The 22,658-nt window shown below is 44.7% G+C and overlaps 2 protein-coding genes and 1 non-coding gene across 3 annotated transcripts in view; 2 read left to right on the top strand and 1 right to left on the bottom strand.

The window, feature by feature from the left end:
* ADAMTS7 (ADAM metallopeptidase with thrombospondin type 1 motif 7) overlaps positions 1–938 on the bottom strand; it is a 50,703-nt gene extending 49,765 nt beyond the window's left edge. Inside the window, exon 1 of the mRNA XM_026040639.1 lies at positions 917–938. Within this exon, the coding sequence (XP_025896424.1) occupies positions 917–938 (22 nt within the window). The remainder of the gene's footprint in view (positions 1–916) is intronic.
* Positions 691–763, top strand: TRNAK-CUU. Its single transcript has one exon. It is a non-coding gene; the product is annotated as a tRNA-Lys (tRNA).
* A 169-nt stretch (positions 939–1,107) lies between the features above and the next one.
* MORF4L1 (mortality factor 4 like 1) lies at positions 1,108–22,635 on the top strand. Its single transcript, XM_026040505.1, has 13 exons — positions 1,108–1,169; positions 3,373–3,419; positions 6,143–6,210; positions 8,352–8,438; positions 9,152–9,232; positions 11,584–11,646; positions 16,206–16,231; positions 16,782–16,870; positions 17,161–17,262; positions 18,513–18,601; positions 19,806–19,978; positions 20,361–20,445; positions 22,001–22,635. The coding sequence occupies exons 1-13, from the start codon at positions 1,130–1,132 to the stop codon at positions 22,083–22,085; spliced, it is 1,035 nt and encodes a 344-aa protein (XP_025896290.1). The 5' UTR covers positions 1,108–1,129; the 3' UTR covers positions 22,086–22,635.
* The last annotated feature ends 23 nt before the right edge of the window (positions 22,636–22,658 follow it).

Here is a 22,658-nt window from a genome sequence, read left to right as displayed (position 1 = left end):
GGGAAGTGCAAGGTTTGGCTAACTCGGTTCCATTTTTAATAACTCTCCATCGCGGCACTGAGGCTGCCGGACGTGCCGCTATTTTACTGTGTGACTCGCTGCTCCCCGATGCCGCCCCTTGCGCGGGGGACAATGCAGAGCGCGGCYGCTCCGCGCGCTCATTAACACGGCGAGTATTTAACGCGGGCCCGCGTCCTCGGAATGCTCTTTACAGCGAATGGACGGGAAATGCAGGATGTCTCTGGGAATGCAAAATATTTAGTTGCTTATCTCTCAAAAAGTACAAAGACCAAGGAGTTTGGAGACTGTTCCGTGTTTCCAAACCGCAATGGAAAAACCGCGTTGCTCTCCCAGGAAGTTTGCTTTTTGTGCTCCATTTTTGTTGTCCTTGGTAGAAGATAGATAGACAGATAACGTATATGCATATATTTAAGTGATCATCATTAAAGTAAGAAAACAGAGTAAAATAAACATTTTTGGAAGGGAAACACTCAACATGGGGCAGTCTCCCTAGAAGGCGGACTTGGGGCCAGGCGCGGCGGGAGGCGGGGGAGCCGCGGGGGGGGCCGGGGCCGCCCCTCCGTGGCCGCTGCGCCCCGAGCCCCCCGTTACGGCGGCCTCTAGTGGCCACACCGAACGCCCCTCACGCCGCGCTGCTCACAAGGCCAGCGGAGGGGATGAACTCTCAGCGCCCGGCTAGCTCAGTCGGTAGAGCATGGGACTCTTAATCCCAGGGTCGTGGGTTCGAGCCCCACGTTGGGCGYATGAATTTTCTTCCTTTTTGTTTTTGTTTCCTCTTCTGATTTTTCTCCTTTCTTTTTTGCTTTCCTTTCCTTCCCGCTCTTTCCGGCCACGCAACAGCAACTGGGAGTCCCTGGGAAAGAGCASCTGGGAGCAAGGAAGCGCCCCCGCCGACCTGGCACTACAAATCCCGACATGCCTCGCGACCGATCCCATTCCCGCACTACAAGTCCCAGCATGCCGCGGGGACGCGCGTGCGCAGTCGGGTGAGGGCGGCGCGCAGGCGCGGTGCGGGTTGGGGGCGCCGGGACCGCCCGCTCGTCATGCGGCGGAGGCGGTGAGGCCCCCGCGGGGAGGGGGCGGGAGGAGGAGGGCGAGGCGCTTATAAATGGCGCCCAAGCAGGACCCCAAGCCCAAATTCCAAGAGGGTGAGTGCGGTCGGGGGGGCGAGAGGAGGTTTGGGGGGCAGAGGGAGCCTGAGGAGAAGGGCGGCGGGGTTGGGGGGTGGGGGCGGCGGCAGCTCCCGCCTTGAGGGAAGCGCCGGCGTTTGATCCCTGTCCTGCCATCCCTGAGGGAACGCAGGAAAGAAAACGGTTAAAAAAGGGAAAATGCCATGTTTGAAGGGTTTTTTTTCCCAGTCTGGGGGGGTCTGCTGGCACCTCGCAGGCCGCAGCATGGCGGCCCCCCCACCCCCAGGCGAGGCCCGGCCTCCCGCCCCCCGTCCTGCTCGGCGGGGGCTGCAGCCTCCGGCCTCCCCTCAGCGAGCAGAGCGGGAAGGAGAGACAAAAATCCCGCGGTCTTTGTGTCCCGCTGCTCATCTTCCCCGCCTGGAAGCTTCAGGCCTTTCCCCCTGTTACTCTGCATACTCTTCGCTTCCTTGTGGGTTTTGGCCTTCATTAATACAGATAATAATWATTAGCTTTAATGATGACTCCTTTACAAATGCATTTTCAACTGGAGGTTTGGGCATGCTGAGAGAAAATCTGTTCCATCTATACTGGCCGAGGAGACTGGTGCCATTTCTGCCTGTGTCACCATTTCCTAGCCTTGCTGGTGAAGCGCTGCATGGGAGAAAACTCCCTAACCTCATGGAGATGGAACCCAGTGTCCTGTCAGCATCTCCGGATCCATATGCCATCACTGTCCCTTCAGGAATGTGCTTCTGGAGTGCGTGCAAGGGCTTCCCTATCCCAGCTGCTCAAACCTCTGAAGAAGCTCAGTTTCGGTAGCTGTTTGCAGAGTGATTGGTTGTGTAGAGTCTCTGCAGTGAAGAACTTCATTAAACTGAGCTGTGTTCACACAGTGTAAAAGCAGGCACATAAAGCTGGAATGGCCTTGGTTTCAAGAGGAGTCCCAGTTAGTGATCCTGGTTGAGGGATGCTGCATGCTGCTGGCCATGTTTTCACTTAAGTTTGCAGAAATGAGTATTGGAAAACACAAGATTTAAAACGGAGAGCCCTTACAGCCTTGGATATTAGGCTGGCATGGCCACGCTGGGGTTGTGACCTGCCATGGTCATTCCTGAGCTCCTTGCAGGGAAAAAGGCTCTAGGATTCTCTGTAGCTAGTGATAGAGCCTCCTTCTCCCCTAGTTTGGGGTGCAAGTGTTGGCGTGGGCTTGCAGTGCTAACGTTGACACTGCTGTTCTGCCCTCTGTGTCCTGGGAACGGTGGCAGAACCTTGGTGTGTGCTGCATTTGGGAGTACAATAGATATTAGGCAGCTTGCCCCTCTGAAATGTGAGCACGTCAGCTCCTAGGAGGAAACATCTGTACTCTGATATCCTGTGTGAGGTAAATCCGACTCCCACAATGTAACTGCGCAAGACCTTCTGGCTGTTGGAAAGAAGCAGTCTGCGGGATCATCTCTTCCTACTTCAATGAAAGCTGCAGCGTGAACAGCTCCTGTGCATGGCACAAGCCAGGTGCTCCTCTGTCTCTGCAGCAGACTGGGGAAAATAACGTCTCTCTTTTCCTTCTGACTTCACTGAATTACAAACACCRACTATTGTACTTGCTGCAAGGAAATGAGTGCTGATCACATAGTTGCTTCCATTTATGTAAGCAGTTTGTGATGCAGAGGTGGTGTCTCCTACTGGGAACTGATTTCCTGCTCTGAATCAAAGTTTCAGAGACTTGGAGGCCCCTTAGTCTCAGGGAGTAGCTAAAAGAGACCTTACTGAGGCTGGACTATCCATTTATGCAGGGTCGCATGCTTTCCTTCTGCCTCAGAAATCTGAGGCTGCAAAGGATCTGTGCAGCCTTGAAACGGACTGCAGAAATGTCTGTACCTGGACTTGGCAGTGGCCAGCAGCATGGGCAGGAATATGCAGTTTGGTGCTGGTTGTCTTCAGTGAGTGTTCAGCAAGAAACTGCTTAGGGATATTTGCTTCATGGCCTAAACAACCAGAGCTTTTATTTATGCATTTTTTTAAAACATWACATCAAAGGTCTTCCAAAACACCAGTCTGCTCCTGAAATTAGTATGTGCTTTCTGCTGATGTGGCCTTCATTGTACGCTCTCACAGGGACTAGTCATCCCGTGTCTCCTCATGCAGTGTTTCCTCACATGCACGTTTCCAGGGGGGACACACTGAGGCTGTTCTGACATGGATGTCTGCAACTTTCTTTCAGGTGAACGAGTGCTTTGTTTTCATGGACCTCTCCTTTATGAAGCAAAGGTACGTGAGGCTGATTGGTGCTCTGGAAGGTACTGGCTGTCGCTTAAGAAAGGAAAGGATTTCATTAGTTTATTGCTGTGCCTTGCCTAGATGGGATTAAGTATTGAAGTTAAAATCCCAGAAATCCTGATTCACACTGCAGTGTTTCTAAACCCTGTAGTTCCTTGCTTTCTACAGAAGAGATTTTATTTTATTTTATTTTATTTTATTTTATTTTATTTTATTTTATTTTATTTTATTTTATTTTATTTTATTTTATTTTATTTTATTTTATTTTNTTTATTTTATTTTATTTTATTTTATTTTATTTTATTTTATTTTATTTTATTTTATTTTATTTTATTTTATTTTATTTTATTTTATTTTATTTTATGGTGCTGCACAGATATTCTGGTAAACTACTAAAGGCCAGATCTTGTGTTGAACATCTATAATGCTCCTGGATTTCCAGAATGCTGGGCAGTGTTCAGGGTGCTAAGACCAGATGCTGGTGCCAATATAGGAACTACTAAGTTAAATGTAATTTGGGCTTCGCAGATATATAGATGGTCTTCAAAAGGGACAAAACTGTAGAAAGTAATGCTGGGTTTAACTACTGCCTGCTAAGTAGRTAGTGTTCTTAGTTTGACTCTCACCCGAGAAATAACATATTGCATATTTGTGACTTGGAGTTTTCTTAACTGCATTACATGCAGACTCTGTCAAACTCTTGTCGTGGTTTTCTTTTCCTGTGGGCTTTAACCAGATATCACTGCAGTGCCATTCCTTTTCCTGAAGGTTTAGCTTCCTGTTTCATTGGCTGTTTCCGCTTAAAAAGCCTATTTCTGTTCTGATAATTCGAACCTGCTCTTTCCTTTGCTCTAGCACTAGAGGGCAAGTTGGCTGCGTGTCTCTRCTGGGACTGGCACCTCCTGCCTGGCGTGTGTGGCTGCTGGTGCTGGCAGGGCAGGAGGCTTTTCCTCTGTGAAAGCCAGCGCTGGATAGCAGCATTCCGGCCTCTGCGCTTGAGTAGAGCAGCCCAAGAGCCGCTAGAGCTGCCTGTTCTTCTCTGCTATGTCATGATTTGCCCCTTCTCCCCATTACACAAGGGTGGGCCACATGTCTTGAGAGCTGCTTCTGCCAGTCTCGTGCCAGAGAGGATTTTCTGAGCAGCAAAGGAGCTTTGGGCTGTTGTTACACAGAGAACCCAGGCTGTTCTGGGCTTCTGAAGTCACAGAAGGAATTGGATTTAAGTTTTATTAAGTTATTCTCTAGATTGTAGTAATATCATCCTTGGCCTTATTGCTGTTCCTTTGATCTGTTCTTTGTAGTTCTTGATACGTGACTAACATATATCAGTCTTTATGACCATATGTGTGACTTGCCACAGCAAGATGATCAGAAAGAGTAGATAATGACTTCAGCATATGGTCTGTCACTTGGTCTGGATAACTCCAAGATTACAGTGAACTAGGTAGTCAAAATGAGCCGCAGGATTGTGAGGTCCTTGATCCTCGCTGCAAGTTGAGGTGAGACCAAGCTCCGTTTGAGGAGGACTCCGGCATCTCAGAAGCACTTAGAGGTGACTCAGTAGCATGGCAAGAAAACAGCAAGTAATACTTYTGTGAATTGTTCTTCATTTCAGTGAGAGCCTTAAGAATAAACAACGATTAGAAACTAACGCCAGAGAGGCAGGTTTGTCGTGTTTCTAACAGTAGAAATAATAAGTTGGAGAATGTTGTTGTTACATGGTAGCCAAGGGCGGTGTCTCTGTCCCAAGGTCTCCAGAACAAGACTTGATGTGTTTCCAAGGGAGGTGCCTTATCCAAGACCAGAGGGAAGGATTTGATTTCATGCAGCTAAGAAGTTCAGGAAGTTGTTATTGTGCAGAAGTCATTAAGATAAACTAGTTAGGATAGTTAACTAGGATAAACTAGTTAAGATAAACCCATACAACACCTGTTGTGGGCTGTGGCCTTGCAAGAGGGCCATGTCTCTAGTGGTGTTTCGGATTTAGTGGAGAGTGGACATTTCCCTGCTAGGCTATCTGCAGGTGTAGGGCTTGGGCAGCTACCTGGGTAGCAGGGGCCTGGATATCCTCCTTGCACGGAAGCTGAGATGGCATCTTGGAGGCTGCCACGTGGGCCGTGCTAAAATGTAAGATGGAAAAGTTTCTAGGAGGGGTCCCTGCTGCATCTCACGGGTGTTGTGCACTGTTTGGGTAGCTGAGCGTGCCTGMATGTCTTAATGCCCGTGTTGGGAAGCTACTGCCTTCTCAGGACAGTCTACTCATAGAAATACCTCTTCTTCCTGTATACATCCTTGACTGAGAAATRGCCCTTACTGCAGCTTTCCCTAGTGAATATACTGTGCTCTCTGTGGTTATAGAAACCCGTATTCCTTGCTTTACTTTTGAAGACTCCTCCACTTCAGCCGGGCGACCCGCCTGGGAGGTAGGGGCTGCATGTGGGCAAACTCCAGGGAGCAGCGTGGGGTAGTTAGGGGCCCACTTGCTTCCTGGTCTGCTTTTGGTCCCTCCTCTGAAAGAAGGTCATTCTGTCTGCCAGGCCCCTCCACACCCGTGCATAGGTAGCAGGGGGTGTTACAGACTTTCTGCTTTGAGGTTATTCCCCGGTATTTTTATGGCTTGCATGGAAATCTGCATGTTTAGATTCCAAAAGCTCAAAAATCGCTCAGAAATCTTGTTCTTGTTGATACTGACTGATCTTTGTCCTCTATTCCAGTGCGTAAAGGTTGCCATAAAGGACAAACAAGTGAAATACTTTATCCATTACAGTGGTTGGAATAAAAAGTAAGTATTAACATAAAATGAAGGCAGTACTTCATTTTTCTTTTCAGGTTGTCAGCTGCCTTAATGGATTAGCACTCCCAACTACATGCCACTAGGAGATTAGTTCTGAAATTAAATGATTTTTATACTGAAGCTGATGATTTCTAGTAACAGAGTAAACACATTGCTCAACTGTTTCCTTCAGAGCTTTGGTTGTACAAACCAACTAGTTTAAGCTGTCAGTTGTCTAACCAAAATGCTTTGTCTGTAGTGCTCTCTAATTCTGTTTGTTCAGATTTGGAAATAGTTGCTATTATTCCTTTCTTCCACGGGATTTAGTACAAATATTTCCTTACGTGTGGGTAGGAGGTGCAATCCCTGCTGAAGTGGAGCAAAACTRTCTGCTTCTCAGAGTGGTGTCATTCACTCTTGTAGCCAACCTTGGCCACCAGAAGTGGTGTGAAGCTGTGGAGTAGCCTGCCTTCGTGGAGGCTGCACTCAGTGGGAGAGGCCATCTGTTTTAATCTGTCACATGAGCAGGTTTAGCCAATATTTCAGTTTTTGCCTCTCATGCAAAGGTAAAACTAGAGTTATTTTTCCCTTCTACAAAAATATAGCACTATCACGTTTGCATAACTGCTTTTTTCCTCATGTGACTCGTCTGTGACAGGGTTATGCATTTAGGAAGTCCCCCCTCCCCGCCCCACCTTGGTGATGAAAAACTTCAGCTCTTCAAACCCTCTCTGAAAGAGACTTGGAGTTTTTCTGAACTTTCTGTCATCCCAGTGCTGCCTTCTCTTGAGTGAGGACTAATATCGTCAGCTCGCCCTATTTGACTAAAAGCTGAGCTTCCTGTTTTGATACCTAATAATTTTTTTAAACATATCGCCTACAAAATGAGCAGATAAGAGCCTTACTCGAACACTGCAAGTTACAGGAAGCGTCCCTGGTTCCTGATCTGGCTGCTGGATATTGATGAGGCAGCATCAGTTTAATGCTTCCCCTTCTTGTTCCCTCTCCTGGGATGGAGGGTGCCCTAAGCAGTGCTGGACTCTTCCTTTTCTTGCTTGCACTGTTTTGTTGCTTTTTTTCCTTCTCCCTTTCCCCCCAAGCTTCCAATTGACTACGTTAATTTTCTTATTGACTGGACAGCTGGGACTGTATATCCCCTTAATTTGGAGTTCTACAGTTGCAGTCCTTTTGTACTTGTTGATTACTTTTTTTTCTTCCAATATCACCAGTTAAGGTAGCAAAAAAGAGTTTCTTCACCATTCCCTATACTATGTGCAGCACAGTTGTGTCCCACGGCTCTAAGGAGTAAGATAAGTGGCTAAGATACCTGACCAAAGCACTAGCCCAAACTGTAGCTTTAGGACAGGTGCAGCTGGGTGTGTTTTTCGGTGACACTTAGATGCTGAGTTTGCTGTGTCTTAATCTCAAAGACCTTATCCTCTTGCAGTAGTTCTTGCCATGCTGATGTTCTAAGACTGGCAGTTCTTGCCATTAAATAAAAAATGATGTGGAACTTTTCATATGTGGAGCTTTAGCTTGCACACGTGGCCACTTTTAATGTATTTATTTATTTGAAATTTGTCAGATTGCACAGTGATTATCCACTCTTTGTGAAAGTGGAATTCTTGCTCATAACGGCAATTTCCCCAACACCTGTTCTCTTAAATCGTTCACTTCAGATTCTTCAAAAATTCATGCCATCTTGGTTTCCTTCACAGACAGAAATCAGAGCTCTTCTTCTTACAGTAAGATCTTATTGCTGAATTTGTTAACCTATAAAATGTTGGAATAGATAAAGGAATCTTGCTTCATAATACAGTTATGGCTACAGATGTCCTATAATTTTAGTAAGTGTAGATTTTTTTTTCCTGACATGCTATTAAATTTAAGACAATCCCCTCCTCCCCAAGTTACTCATCCTTCAAGTTTCTGAAACTCTTCAGAAATAGCTGAGGATTATATTCCCTAGAAAAACTGCTGCATCTTCAGTCAGTGGGGAATGCATTTAATAATTTACTGCTTTCAATTGTGCCACTCCGTAACTTGTCACAAAAGCAGAGTTCAGCCTGAAATTCTGTGAAGCTTTTAATTGACTGTTGGGACAAGAATCCAATTATGTAGTGTTTTTGAATGATTATTTGATTTTTCAGCTGGGATGAATGGGTTCCAGAAAGCAGAGTGCTCAAATACGTGGATACCAATTTGCAGAAACAAAAAGAACTTCAAAAGGCCAATCAGTAAGTTGGTTTTTTAAGTCCTTGTTAGTGAAGTTATCTTTTCGTCTGCAGAGCTTCAATCCAATAACTGTATTATTAAGGGAAGTTAATGAGTTTAAAAAATACAAAGTCTTCAGGAGGTGTGCTTGTTAAAAATAAGTAGCAACTTAGTCTTTATTAAAGCAGCAACTCCAGGCTTCGTGGAAAGGTGGATTGGGAAACAGCCTGGAGCAGCTTGGGAACTTGGGGGCAGCCTGGCTAGTTACGACTGTGTTCTTCAGCGCTGGAATTGCACGGTTACAGCCGTGCTCCTCCTGCAGGATACTTGGAATGCGCTGCTAAGGAGTAAGAATCCTCTCAGAGAGCTTCAGGAGGCTGCTTTGATCAAGGGAATGCTCGTGGACGTGGGTGGGAGGGGAGATAAAAATGTTTTACTCTAGAATGTTTTGCGTTTTTCTGAAGCAGGCAGTGTGCAGCTTCCTCATGATTCAGAATAATAGATGGTGGGAAGAGGAAAAAATGAGTGTTTACACTGCTTTTTATATGAAGAAGCATAAAGCTTTCCTGTATTGAGTTGAATTTGCTCCTGCTTGTGACCAATGCTGTCTTCCTTGGCTGTTTTTCTAAAGCTATTTACTTAAAGTTCTCTAAATATTTTGCATAATCTGTTAACTTTTCAGAAAAACGTGCTTTTCTCTTCCTTAAAGTCTTATTGCCAAATTTATTTTTCAAAGGGAACAATATGCAGAGGGGAAGATGAGAGGTGCTGCTCCAGGCAAGAAGACATCTGGTCTGCAGCAGAAAAATGTTGAAGTGTAAGAAGCTTTTTATTTAAATTAGAAATATATATATATATATTGTTCTTTTTACTCTTGAACTGTAAATAGTAATTTTCTTATAGTAGCTCCACAGGCTAAACTAATTACCCCTGACGAACCCCCATAAAAAAATTGTGCTTCACATTTTTTCGTATGACTGAAAGGCTTTTGTTAAAGGCTTTTATTAAAACAGCCTTCTCTAGATTGTGCAGTGTTTAATACTGACTTAAGGTACTGACCTTAAGTGTCAAGGCACTTAACACTCGCAGTTTTTCTCCTTTGCATGCTATAAATTAGTGAACTGACAWTCAAATGTGGTTAGTTCTCCTAAGATTTGTGCATCTTGGTGAGATCAGTTTTGTACAGAAAGCTAGAATTGTCCCAAACAGCATGACCATTGTTTTGGGGAAAAGGAGGGAAAAAAAAAAAATTTAAATGACTTACCCTCCTGCTCTGCAACTGTTAAAACTACATTTAGAACCTGTGATATTTTGCTGTTTCTAATAAAACTAAAACCAATATACTGTTAAAAATCTTTTGCATCTTGAGAGACCAGAAGCAAGCTCAGACATCTATCCGAAAACTTTTTGTCTATTTATTTTTCTTCAAGGCAGGAACTGTCCCATTTCCTCCATTCCATCCTTTTGTTTTTCAGRATAGCTTGTTTGCCCTGATGTTTAGCCTCCTATATCAGTAGAGCTGTACTGCTTTGCTCAACGTGCCATGCAACTTTTCTGTCTGTGGAGAAAATAATTTATTTTGCTATGAAGATGTTCATTACTAATGTGATATTTTGGATACTTTGAACTCCTAACTTTCCATGTAATTCTGGTGTTCATGAGGAAGCTGCTCTATTGATATCACTTCATAACAAGAAGCATTTGGCTGCAACTTCAAAATTCACATCTCATTTATGGGCAACTTCTGTGACAAAATATGTGTCAATGACTTGAAGAGTGTAATGGCAGTGGGTAAAGTTGCTTTTTTGCTGTAGATCCTGCGATCTGAATGCAGATTTCACTTTGACTTGCTCAAAGCCTGCCCTGAGTTGTAAATTGCCCGTTGGTCTTTGGACTGGGGAGTGAGACGGATCTGGTCATACTGCGACGTGCAGATAGTAATTGTAGTAGTAATCACGTTTTAGTGACTGTTGCAGTGAGCATCCCAATAGTATCTTTAGGCCTGAGCTGCAAACACTGCAAGATGACTGTAGTCGTCTTGGCAGTTCAGGTGAATGCAGCGGGACGAGCATTGCTCTTCCCAGGGCAGTGCCTGCTGCAGGTTAACCCGTGCTGCRGGGGCAGGGAAATTCAAAGTTCTTTAAATTCCCTGAAGCACACCTCAGAATGTGGCACCCAAGCTACCTCAACAGAGCAGAGATGACTTCCCTGTAACCCTGTTTAACCATATAGCTTGCAAGCGTGTTACCAGGTCTGTCTACTCTCTGGTTGAAACCCACTGGGAAGGGGATGGCTTTGCTTTTTGCTGTTATCACTACTGTGAGCATGGGTGATCATTTCCAGCATAGCACATCAGRTAATAAACTAACTCTCTGAAACTTCTGCTTTACTCTGATTGGAAAAAAATAATTCCTTGATGATGGATTATTAGAGCAGTAAATGGGAAGAAGGAAATAATACAATTCTATAAACAGTGTTCTTGCGTTATGAAAGCCATCTCTAGCAGCTCCTGCCTGCATGTTGCACTGATCTTGCTCCTAGTCTCCAGCCATCACCAGGATCTGATGCATCCTTCTAAATTWGAGCTGTGCTCCCTCCAACAAAGTATCCCTGTTGTTCCTTACCTGGAGGCCAAGGGTGAGGAAATGATCTGACTTATCCTAGCAGCGCTGCAGGGCTGTATGAGGCTGATCTATTGCCTGACCTCCTGCTTCTCGCAGCCTGCCTACAGCTAAAGGCAAGACAGCTTCTCAGAAGTGAAAATCCTCAAATACAGTTTTGAAATAAGATTGTCCTGTTGTTGTAAACATCAGCTGCTACTGAAAGTACATAAAGTATGGTTGGTAGGGAGGGGGAGAGATTGATCAAGCAGCCCTCCAGAAAGGGTGACACTGGCAACCTATTTAGGACTCAAAATTTACCGTTGGTAGCATTCCTGGAGGAGTTACAAAGGGAAGATGATAACTAACTTTCTGAAACCTTTTCCTTGGACAGACAAACAATAATAGAAAGCAAATAACGATGTAACCACAACTTATCCTCCAGGAATGCTCAATAAGGCTGTAATATGTTGCTAAAAAGATAAATTTTTGAACCTTAAATAGATTCTCTTAAAGGCTAAACATAGGTCTGACATTCTTTCCTTAACTCAACCCCCATTGTGCCTAGATTTTTCAGACGAGATGGAGCGCATACTGTTTGCTGTTTGGAGACCCCTACAATATCGACGCGGTGAGTTAAGGATGGACTGTCAAACCAGGATTTTCATCCTGAAACCCAAACCTCCTTGCTTTTGTACATGCTTTTAGAGACTCTGAAAGCTTTGTTGTAATGATGTGAGCTTTGGTAGCCATGCAGGTAACAACTCTCAGTACTGCAGGATATCTTTCCCTCTGTCTTTCTCTCTMCTTTTTTTCTTTAAAGCCAGTCAGGACCAGCAATTTTTAGTCTCTCTGAAGTGTATCCGTTTTCCTTTGAGAAATAATATGATCTAAGAAGCCAAATGCATTCAGAGTGTATCCACTCTTTAAAAAGAAGTGGAGAACAACTGACTTCAGATTTTTGCAACTGGATAGTTCTAGAAGATTACAGTTGGTCTGCATGTGTGCTGTAGCGCTGGGTCCTGCTCCTGCTGAAATCAGTAACGCTGCACTGTGTTCTGTAAGGTTGGAGGTAGGCTTCTGTGGTAGAGGGTTTTAYCAGTCCTTATATTTACCTTATTCCTTAATATACTATATTTTCACCATTGACTTGCTGTGGTTTACAGAAGCAGTATTTTGAATCTACGTGTCTAAAATGCTTTTAATGCTATTCATAAGCAATGTGTAATCAAATAGAAAAATGCATGAGACAACTTGTGTATGTTTTGATTTGAGATTATTCATTTTACAATGTTTAGAAAATACAGCATAGAAAATGTTTGTTTTTAGCAGCTTTCCAAATATTAAATATAATRCTGCAGACAATGTTTTTTACCAGACTATTTTCTCTAGCACAAGTGAATTCCAGCCTATGCTATCTTTGGCAGATCTCATATAACTAACTTTAATAAAAATAYTTAAAAAAATCAGTGAACTACAAGAGCAAGTCAGTGTTTGGAGAATAAGAAGGACAAGCTGTGCTATGACCGAGTGAAGATACGGTGCTGGATACTGAATTGGAGAATGTTTGTGTTATCTTTGTCTCCTTTTTAACAACGCATTCGCAAACAATCTCATCAGAGATGTTATCAAAATAACTACTGTCAACTTAAACATAGAAGCTGTAGCCCTCCTAACMGGCTTGCTCTTAATCCGAACATACCACTCAAAAGCCTGTGTTCCTGCTGCGTGTTTCCCGTGGCATCTTCTATGTTTGACGCAGCCAGGAGGTCTCTCGAGCCGTGTCGTCCCCTAAATGTCAGGCAGAACGTGAGCACTGCCTCCAGGGCAGCTGTCTGAACTGTAGGAGCTGGGGCAGGCTCTGGCCAGAGGATCTGACCTGCTTTGCTGTGTGATGCGCCCAGTAACGTGGGCGTAAAGGTGACAGTCGGRCGAGGCAAGTTCCCTATAACCTTTCTGCTTCCCGCCGCCTGCAGTTAAGGGACATCAGAGCTGCAGGCTCCAGCCGTGTGTGGCATTCAATAGGTCTGTCTTGTGTTGCTTTCTCTAGTAACTTCTGAAYCATTTGAACTCCTGGCAACCACCATGTTCTGTGGCCGGGAGTTCCTAATTTGAACTCAGTGCTGTGGTGAGGAGAGAGGGAAGAGGATGACTTCTCCAGTCTTAATGTCTGTTGCTTGTTTTTATGTCTTTTGTCTATTTCTAATCACTGTTCTGAGGATACAAGTGCTTTTGATTCGCYCTTATCTCTAATGAAACGTCTAGCACCTTTCGCCCTCCTTGCTGCCCTGTTGCTAGCGTGAGGAAGGGCCCTTGCCTCTTGGTTGCTCCTGGTATGGAAGCTACTGCTGCACTACTAACTGTTCCTGTTGCTTTTACCTCTTCTAATTTTATTGACTGTGCTTTAAGGTCAGGTGGCCTGGCTGGGCACGAGGGCTGCGTTTATATAATCTCAACTTTCTCTTGTCTTAAGCCTTTTGCTAATAATGCCTTATTTGTATTTTGATAGAAATGYTTTCTTCTCGTAACCAACTTAATGACTAAGCTATTTGAGCAGTAGTGACTGATTTAAGGCTCTTTTAGCTTATGTATTGCTCTTGTTTTTCACTGTTTTCTTTAACTAGTCACCAAGTATTAGGACAGACTTTGATTCCCATACACCGTAGGTATGACTCTCTTGTTTTTATCAGTAAACTGGAATCTCACTAATCTCCTCTTTTTTTCTGGCATTTAAGAATATACTAAGCTCACCTGCCTGATACCAGTGGCACCACCTTAGTTCTGTGCTGCTTATATCTTAACCAGTTGTATTGTAGGGAGATTCTTAGTAACTTTCTAAGTTCTCTTAGAAGATGCTTGGAGCTTGCGTAAGTCAAACACTTGTTCTCTGCTTTTTATCTGCATGTCAGCGATTTCCAACTATTGTGGAATAAGGAGGCCTTCTGAAGCTGTGATGTCATCTTTGTCTGGGTCTAGTTCTATTTAAGTAATTTTTATTTTCTGCTGGCAGTTCTTTAGCCATGTCTCACCAGACCCTCTGGTTTAGAACTCTAAGCAGAATTACTATTAATTCCCTTGTGTAGAAAATTGCTGTTTTCTTGAGCTAACATTCCATCCCACACCCCCACAGTGAAAGGCTTTTTTTAGTTACTGGGATATCTTTCTCCTGTGGAAAGGCTGAGTGCAGCCTTGCAGTGCATCTTGCTGTGCATCCTCTCACTTAACTACTTAATCCCAAGCCCAGCTCTGGTTTGGAGGTCTGGCCTTGCAGTGCACCCTTTAACACTGAGCTCTGGCACCCATTAGTACCTTTCAGCTCTCAGTGGAGTCTTAATAAAAACCCTTGCAAAGGAGCTTCCTCGAAGCTTTCCTTGTCCTTCTACTTGTCCTTTGCTTGCCGGGTCCCAGTGAAAAGCACCAGGCYGGAGGGAAGCGCACGGACGAAGAGAGCAGCTGGGTCTGCTGCCTTGCAGAAAGGGAGGGCTGCCAAAGGCTCGTGCTGCTGTCACTGCTCTAGGGCTTCTTCCAGCGACAACATGAAGCGGCACAAGAGGATGTTTGGACCTCTCCTAGATGAGTTTTACCTGTTCGTGTCAGTTGGAGAGTTGCTTTCCTTTTGTGCACATGGAATTTATTGTCACCGTGAGGCAGGTGTTTCTCCGGTGCCTCTCTGGTCCGTGGGGTTGCCACGGAAGATGCGCTGCTCCTCTCGGGGCCCAGCTCGTGCCCAGTGGTGCACGAGCAACTGTTGAGAATGTGAGGGAAGGCACAAGGAACTGTAGAGAAGGATTTATGCTCTGTGCTTGAATTTCACAAAGACATGTTTTACCAAATTAATTGAAGTAGTTCTTGAAGGACTTCATATTGTCTTTCTGTTCCAGCTTTCTAGGACTCTACTCCTATTGTTTTTATCCTGTGCCTTTAATCCGGAAAAGAACAGCCTGTTCCCACTTGTTTGCTCTGGACTGGAAGAAAGCACTCCCTGGTTATCAGGGACTTGGCTTGGCAAGCCTCTTCCTGAAGAGAGATGGTCCCTGCTTTATTCTGGCCCAGTGCTTGTTTGTGCTTGAAGCTTGCACTGCCTTGCTGCCCTCCTCAGAGCTTCCCAGAAACTCTCCGTGCCTCCGGTAACTGCTAGAGCCCGCTCAGAGGCTCAGTACAAATGTCATCCCTCATAACGGTGAATATCCGAGCAACGATCTTGTACTGGTTTAAAAGAACATCTTATACATGCAGTCTGGAAACATACGCTTCATCTTCGTAAAGAATATGGCACACTGGAAACTTTGAGAGGTTTAGCTGGACCCTGTTCATGGTGAGCAAGTAAAAACATGACTAATAGTACTCTTATCTTCAGAAAACTAAAATTAATATTGATAGGTTATCTGAACTTGTATATTTACCGAACAAAAACATCCAGTAGAGCTTTATATTTTCTTTGATACTCTTGTCCTATATTTTTACATACTGTGAATTGTATTTAGGTTTCTCTGGAAGTCAGTATCTTCTAGTACCTCTTCATTTGTAATAAAAGTAAGGGTTAAGGATAGTGAATTTAGAGCAGCTTGGGGAAGTATGGAAATTGGAATTGTGTTTCGAGAASCCCATTTGGAAGAGAAACTTTTGGMATWGTACTGARTAGTGCTGTTCTAGGCAGCAAGTAGGCATAACTGGGATCTCTGAATGCTTCCCGTGCAATCATAGGATTAGCCCATGCAGCTTCATACCTCTTGTAGTCGTATTTAAATCATSCTCTGCTGCTGTGTCATAAAGCTGTGTGCTTTCCAGTGTGAGAGTGCGAGTTAYGTCAGTTGTCAGAGACCTGCCTGATAATTCCCCGTTTTGCGCTTGCAAAGCCTGGTGAGTGTCTGCACACATTGCCTGCAGCCCTGCTGCTAAACGCTGGTGTGTGCCTCACGTGTCATCTTTTGGGTTTCTGTAGGTTTAGTTGTTCATGCTGAGTTTACTGAAGCCCCCAAACTGATGAATTTTACCATATTACATGGAAATTGTGAAGCATCGTAGCTGAGCTGATCCCTGGCTCTTCTGCTTTCGTTTGTGGTTATCTAAATATTCCATAGGCCACTCTGAGTGTTGTTAGAAACTTCTGGGACAGCTTGTGTCTCTAACTTTCAGTTTTCTAAATATTGCTATCTTTATTTTTTGCAATAATTTGTGTTCTTCTTGCAGGAAAACAAAAAAGAACAAACAGAAAAGTAAGTACATCTATTCTGTATAAAAAAAAACCAGTGGATATCTTCAGTGAAGGATTCTTAGTTGAGGCAAGACCTTAAATCTGCCTCGGCCAAGTTTGCTGTCACCTTGTGTTCCTTTYGGTCTTCAGGGCTCCCTTCTTGCTGGTTTCTGTGCAAACTCTTTGTTGCAGCCTGCGAATTTGGACCCCTTGTGAATTGAAAGCCAAGTGGTGTCTGTTCAAATCTGTTACAATAAATTTATTAGTCAAACTTGAGCTTTCTTATTGAGAGAGAGATGTGACATTACTACGAGACTGAGTTGCTGCATCTGAAAAGCAAGTATGTAATGCATACCAGCTTCTTAGTAGGGAAAAAATGTATTTGGATAAATATAAATATATCTGCTTAAACTGTCACAAATGTGTGAGGCGTCCAGAAGACAAGTAATAACACTTACTTAAAAACAAACAGCCATGACCCGAGAACCCCGAATCTTACTTCTAAATCTCTTTACTGATGATTTTTACTGCCTTGCCATATTTGTGTTGTATGTGGTTTGCTTTTTATACAGCTCCTGGAATTGGAGAAGGCAGCAGCACCAGCGAGACTCCCCAGCCTCCTAGGAAGAAGAGGGCTCGAGTAGATCCAACAGTTGAAAGCGTAAGGGTTTGACTCTCACCGGAGTGCTGGCAGAAAAGGGGGAARAATCAGAGAAATAAGCATCAATGTTGCCCTGTAGCAGAACAGCGTGGAATGTTACAGCTTCACAAAGCTGTGCCTCCCAAGTGGAATAGCTTGGGAAGTTTAATCTATGTCCCCATTTGCCTGTGGAGCCAACAGGAATTGCTCTACTCKGTTCACTGGTGTATTTCCATTGTGGAAGATGGCATATGGTGACTCTTTGGGCAATTATCTGAAAGTAATTTGCCTGATATTGCTCTATTTTTCAGGAAGAAACATTTATGAACAGGGTTGAAGTAAAAGTGAAAATTCCAGAAGAGCTGAAACCATGGCTTGTAGATGACTGGGACTTGATCACCAGGCAAAAGCAGGTATTTTGTTTTCTGCCTTTACTTAGAAAGCAAGTAAAGCTGTCCAGCCTAACATAGGCATGAACAGTGAAACTGGAACTTCGTTATAAGTGCAGTAAAGCAGGATATCTTGTAGAGCTGACCCACTCCAGTAATGCTGGTGGCTTGGGGGAGTTGGATCTGGTTGCCAGTGGACTCCTACCAGCGGCCCCTCGTGAGCAGGACTCTTTCAGCAGAATTGCCCGTAAACCTATGGAAGAAATTCTTGCATCYGATTTAGTCTAATCGGGCATAAGTTAAAGCCTCAGTTAACTCTCAGCCTGTCTGGCTTTGTGTGATGTTACCCTATGTTTGTTTGCTGCAATTTACTTAGTTGGTAGAGGACTGGTGCATAAGAACATCCCCTGTGGTGTGTATTTTCCTTCAGCTCCTTCCTRTCCTGAAACTTTGCTGAGAACATGACAGCGAGTGGGATGTAAAGTATCTAAAGTTGTACTGCACCCCTCACGACAGCTGCATCTTAGGGCAGTGATTTTTAATTCTTCTACCAGGTTGGATCAATGCAAGTTTAATATGCCTAATTAATTTACCCAAATAAACTTCTTTTTTAATTTTAAGAGAAAGTATTTATTTTTGTTGCCTAAAAGTTTGTTGAAAATTCTTGGCTTATTCCATGTGTGAAACCAATTACTAGAATTGGCAAGAAGAATGCAGAGTAATGGCAGTTTGGAGAATAGCTTGGCAGGCTGCAGTGCTGCACTCTGACTGCCCCTTGGGGGTCTGCCTCTGTTCTCATCATCCCAAACAAGCAGAACTTGTTGTTTTCAAGCCCATGTGGGTAGGGCTGACCTCTTGATGAGTACAAATTTGAGAACTGCATGTGGAACAAAAGTAATGAAGCACTAATATGTTAAAGTCAGTCCAGTTYTAGAAACTTGATTATTTCCTGAATGATTTTGGGCTGTAAGGCTGCGGTACAAGGAAGCTGCCCAGTGAAGTGTGTGTTGCTGTGCAGCTCCGCCTGTTGCAGCGACTGTCAGCTTGTTGTAACCGTGCTGTTGAGAAGCACAAACCTGAACTGGAAATGGGCGTGTAGGTGCTGCTGCTTTTTTTAATGCTGCAAATAAAGCAAAGCAGCTAGGTGTTCCTTTAATAACACTGAATACCTGAATTCTGTTCTGAACATGTCCTTACTTGAGGGCAAGGTTAACATGCAAACAGAAATGTCTGTGCAAACTCACCAATTGGTATTTGTTCCACTTCTTTCATAGCTCTTCTATCTTCCTGCCAAGAAGAATGTTGACTCCATCCTAGAGGATTATGCCAGCTACAAGAAATCGCGCGGGAACACCGATAACAAGTAAGCAGTAATTTCAAACTACATGTTTTTTGKTTTACTTACGCTTCACAGAAAACCTAAGTTTGTTTGTTACATAGATTCAGACTCTCCAGCTTAATGTGGCCTCCTTCGCTACCTCYGTCTTCCAGTCTGACATGATTTGTAAATGTAGTTTTGCTCCTTGGAATATATCGCTTTTTTTCTCCGCTCAAACCTTTTCTGTGGTGGAAACGGAGGGAATCAAGTGCCTTTCCGTCCCCTTCATTCGGCTGCGTGAGCTGAATGAAAGGAGTGCCAGGCATGAGCTGAACAAACTGTCGAGGGGGTTGGGTGCAGGGGCACTYGCTCACGTGGATAGCGGGGCAGGGAGAGGCACGAGGGGGCTGGGCCTGGCGTAGAGGGAATCAGGGGGGCCAAGGTGGCTGCTCTGAGGTGAGAGCCCCCAGGATTCCCACTTGCAGTTAGCCTAGCTCAAGCCCTGATGGCAGAGAAGAGACACTCCTGATACGTGAAACCTTCCTACTTCAAAGGAGCAGGAACTCTAAAGATGCAGTTATTCCTCTGTTATTCCGGTTAATATTATTCCATTCAAGTGGAAGTATATCATTGACTCTAATTGCTCTAGTGCCTGTGTCCTGAGGTTGGTTGCAGGGCAGGGTGAGGGTTGTACTGTTTGGGTGTGCAGTGTGACTGTTTGTACAGCACACCAACATCTGGGTGGTGGTTGTTTAGTTACATGTGAAGCTGGAGCCCTGCAGCAGGTGCAGTTGAGGCAGTTAAAGGGTCAATTTTCCAAAATACCTGGTAGCTCCCTCTTCCCTTTAAGCAGGAGATCTGTCCGAYTGAATATTGCACTTAACTGATATGAGCTGGGATCAGCTTTGGTGAAAACAGCAGTGCCGGTTTCCTTACCAAAACTTATTTGCTGCYATTTTGAACAAACTGCTATAGGAATTAAGCTAATTTCTTAAAGTGAAAAGAAGAATAAAAGCAAGAAGCTTTTGCTTGTATAAGTTCTCACTGAGTTCAGAGCAGTTCATTTTGAAGGGAGCTCTTGAAATGGATCCTTCCATACATTCCCAACAGCTCTGTAGGCCTTTTAAGGCCTCCAGACAACTTTATTCCCCAAGTCCCGCGAGCTTCATGATTTGGAGAGACTGAGAAACAAGCTCTGATCTCGTCTGTCCCATCATTAGAATGCGACTGAAGCGTTTCTGTTTCCCAGGGAGTATGCTGTGAATGAAGTTGTGGCTGGAATTAAAGAATACTTCAACGTAATGCTGGGCACTCAGCTGCTCTACAAGTTTGAGAGGCCCCAATATGCTGAAATCCTCGCAGATCACCCCGATGCTCCCATGTCTCAAGTCTATGGTGCCCCGCATCTACTGAGGTTATTTGGTGAGTATGTCTGTGAGCTGAAGGGGAGCAGTTAAAGGTACGAAATGCTTGCTTTTCCTGTGTTTTCTCAGTATGCCTGAACTGCAGAAATCTGAGAGGGGGAAAAAAAAAAAAAAAAAAAAAAAAAAAGACTTTGAAACCAGTGCCTTCATTCTTTTCCTCTTTTCTTTACCCCATATGTCTGAAACGATCAGAGTAGTTCATGAGTTTAGACTATTGAAAGCCCATTTGTTTTTATTCTACCTACTCAGTGTAACTTGGTGTGTATATATAATAAGAGTATATACCGTGGCTTTTTATATGCCCTAGTACAAGGTTTAGAGCGTACTGCAACGCTTGCCCAAGCAGTTTAACTGCACCTAAGTGCCTTTTCTTTCTGCAGTGCGAATCGGAGCTATGCTCGCCTACACGCCGCTCGATGAGAAGAGCCTGGCCTTGCTCCTGAACTACTTGCACGACTTCCTGAAGTAAGTACGAGCCGTGCTGCTGGCTAACGGCTTGGAAAGTAACGTGGAGGAGGCGGCGGCTGCATGTGTGTGTTGTGCCCGAGCGGCGTCTCTGCTGCAGCCAACGGGGCGGCTGGTAGATGTGAGCGAGGCTGTTCTGGGCTCTCCGGTGTGCGAGGTTATCAGGTGTGCACACACTGATAGGCCTGTGAACACACATGCTTATCTGGCAACGAGTGCTGCTTGTTTCAGAGTAAATGTTGAAGCACTTATGTGTGGCAGTTATTTAAAAACCTGGCAATTAGAATACAACAGTTACTAAATAATCAACTCTTAAAGAGCAATTAAACTGCCTGCAATTACTACCGGGGCAGCCTCCCTGGTGGCTTTGCTCTCTGCACCGTGCTGCTGTTTTGCTGTGGGCAYTCCTCTCGCAAGTTTCGGGTGAGGTTTGCACGCTAAGCACTGAGGGACGATTGAAGCGGGCACCTGCCCAGCCCTGGTGTGGGTGGGAAGCACCACCGTGGGGCCTTGGCCGTACCCCGGAGCACGGAGGAGATGATGTCCTGGTTGTGCGGTAAAATGTGGGTGTGTGGGAGCGAGTGGGCGGCTTGAACGGCCCCTACATGTCGCTGGGCTGCCCCCTGCGCTCGCCATGCCGCCCGCTGCACCCCTGCTCCAGCTCTGCACCTCCCGTTTGGTTGTCCTGGCAGGGAATGTCCTGTCTTCTCTCATCCAAGACTGTAGTGGTCAATTCATAAAACTGGGGGATATTGATTGGTAAGTAACTCCCAGTTACTTACTGTACTATTACTATACCAGTTTATACTGGTTACCTGACTGGTAAGTAATTGGGGTTGATCTGTACTGTTAATAAAGATTAAATCTTTCTGCTGTGTGACTGGACCAACTGTTGGAGGTTCAAAGAGAACCCTCAGCTGATCCAAGAAGGTGATTTTTACCTTGCTGAAAAGCTGGAAATAGATAAGCCTGACTTCCAGAGGCAAATTGTTTGAGAATAATCCCAAAGTTTCTTGAGTTCACACAGGGCCTTGGATGACCACTGGAGGGTGAGGGCAAGTGCTAAAGGACTGTCAGCCGTGCGGGTAGAGAAACGGAGCCAGGGCACTAGGTCCATCCAGTGGGCAGTGATGGTCTGGCTGCCCCCCAGCTGGTTGTGGCTGGTGCTCCTGGTCTTTATTCACTGAGCARCGAAAGCTCCATGTTTGTTCCAATGGAGCTGCCTGGTGTCCCGATTTCCCGGGCATTATCAGCAGTCGATGGATTCTTGGCGCAGCAGCCGGCCGAAGGGGAAGTTGTTCCTCCCTGTTAATCTGAAACTTCTCGTGTTCTCTTGGAGCCAGGTTTGCTTGGCGAGAGTGTGCTTGGAATTTACTTTGGTATGAGCTGTCACATCTTTAATTGCTTTGAGCAGTTGGCTTCTAAAACATGCTAGACTTGTACTCTGGAAATAGTGTTTTGTGATCTCAGCAATTACTTACAAATGAGTCATGGCACGTTAAACAACACKCTTGGCAAAAGGGTGTTTTAATCTTTATTAATGTCTCTTTCGTAGGTATTTAGCAAAGAATTCCTCGGCGTTGTTCAGCGCCAGCGACTACGAGGTAGCGCCGCCCGAGTACCACCGCAAAGCCGTATAGTGCTGGGCTCCCTCGCAGCCGAGCCRCTCCTCGGATGAGCCTGCCCACTCCTGCGTCTTGCTCTTCATCCTCCTCTTGCACATGTCGCTATTGCACAAACTCTGTAAACATAACGTGAATAAAGTTGTGTGTGTTCAAATGGAACTGGCAGCTCTAAGGTCTGAAGACTTTCTTGCTCTGGATTGGGAGCTGGAGTCTATGGGAGTCTTCAGTGTTTCTCGCTTGCTACTATTTTTTTTTCTCAATGGAATGTAGAAAAAAATGCAATTTTGGTATTTCTTGTCTGAACTCCCCAGCACTCGTGGGTCTGGTCTGACATTAAGACTTGCCTACCTAAACTGTTCTATTGCTTAGTTAAACCTGGACACAGACCCACGGGCGTTGTGATCACCTAGTGCTGACGCTGTTCACTACTCCAACTTTCAAACCCATTTGCTTTCATGGTGCTGAAAGTGAAATGTTTGGTCAATTAAATGTATGCTTTTATTTAGATAGTTGAAGGACTGTGAGTTTTTTACATTCTAACAATAGGAAAACCCATTATCACACCTTAGTGTCCTGGAAATGTTGATC

Source organism: Nothoprocta perdicaria, unplaced genomic scaffold (assembly GCF_003342845.1).
Source record: "Nothoprocta perdicaria isolate Ctin4 unplaced genomic scaffold, notPer1 scaffold_26, whole genome shotgun sequence".
NCBI lineage: Eukaryota > Metazoa > Chordata > Aves > Tinamiformes > Tinamidae > Nothoprocta > Nothoprocta perdicaria.
This window is presented reverse-complemented; position numbering and strand designations above follow the sequence as displayed.

What these genes read in the sequence shown, in the direction of transcription:
- MORF4L1 (XM_026040505.1), top strand. Translation starts at nt 1,130, where the DNA reads ATGGCGCCCAAGCAGGACCCCAAGCCCAAATTCCAAGAGG. An exon ending in CAGCAGAAAAATGTTGAAGT is followed by an intron (nt 9,233 to 11,583) that starts GTAAGAAGCTTT and finishes CATTGTGCCTAG; the next exon opens with ATTTTTCAGACGAGATGGAG. An exon ending in TGATCACCAGGCAAAAGCAG is followed by an intron (nt 17,263 to 18,512) that starts GTATTTTGTTTT and finishes CTTCTTTCATAG; the next exon opens with CTCTTCTATCTTCCTGCCAA.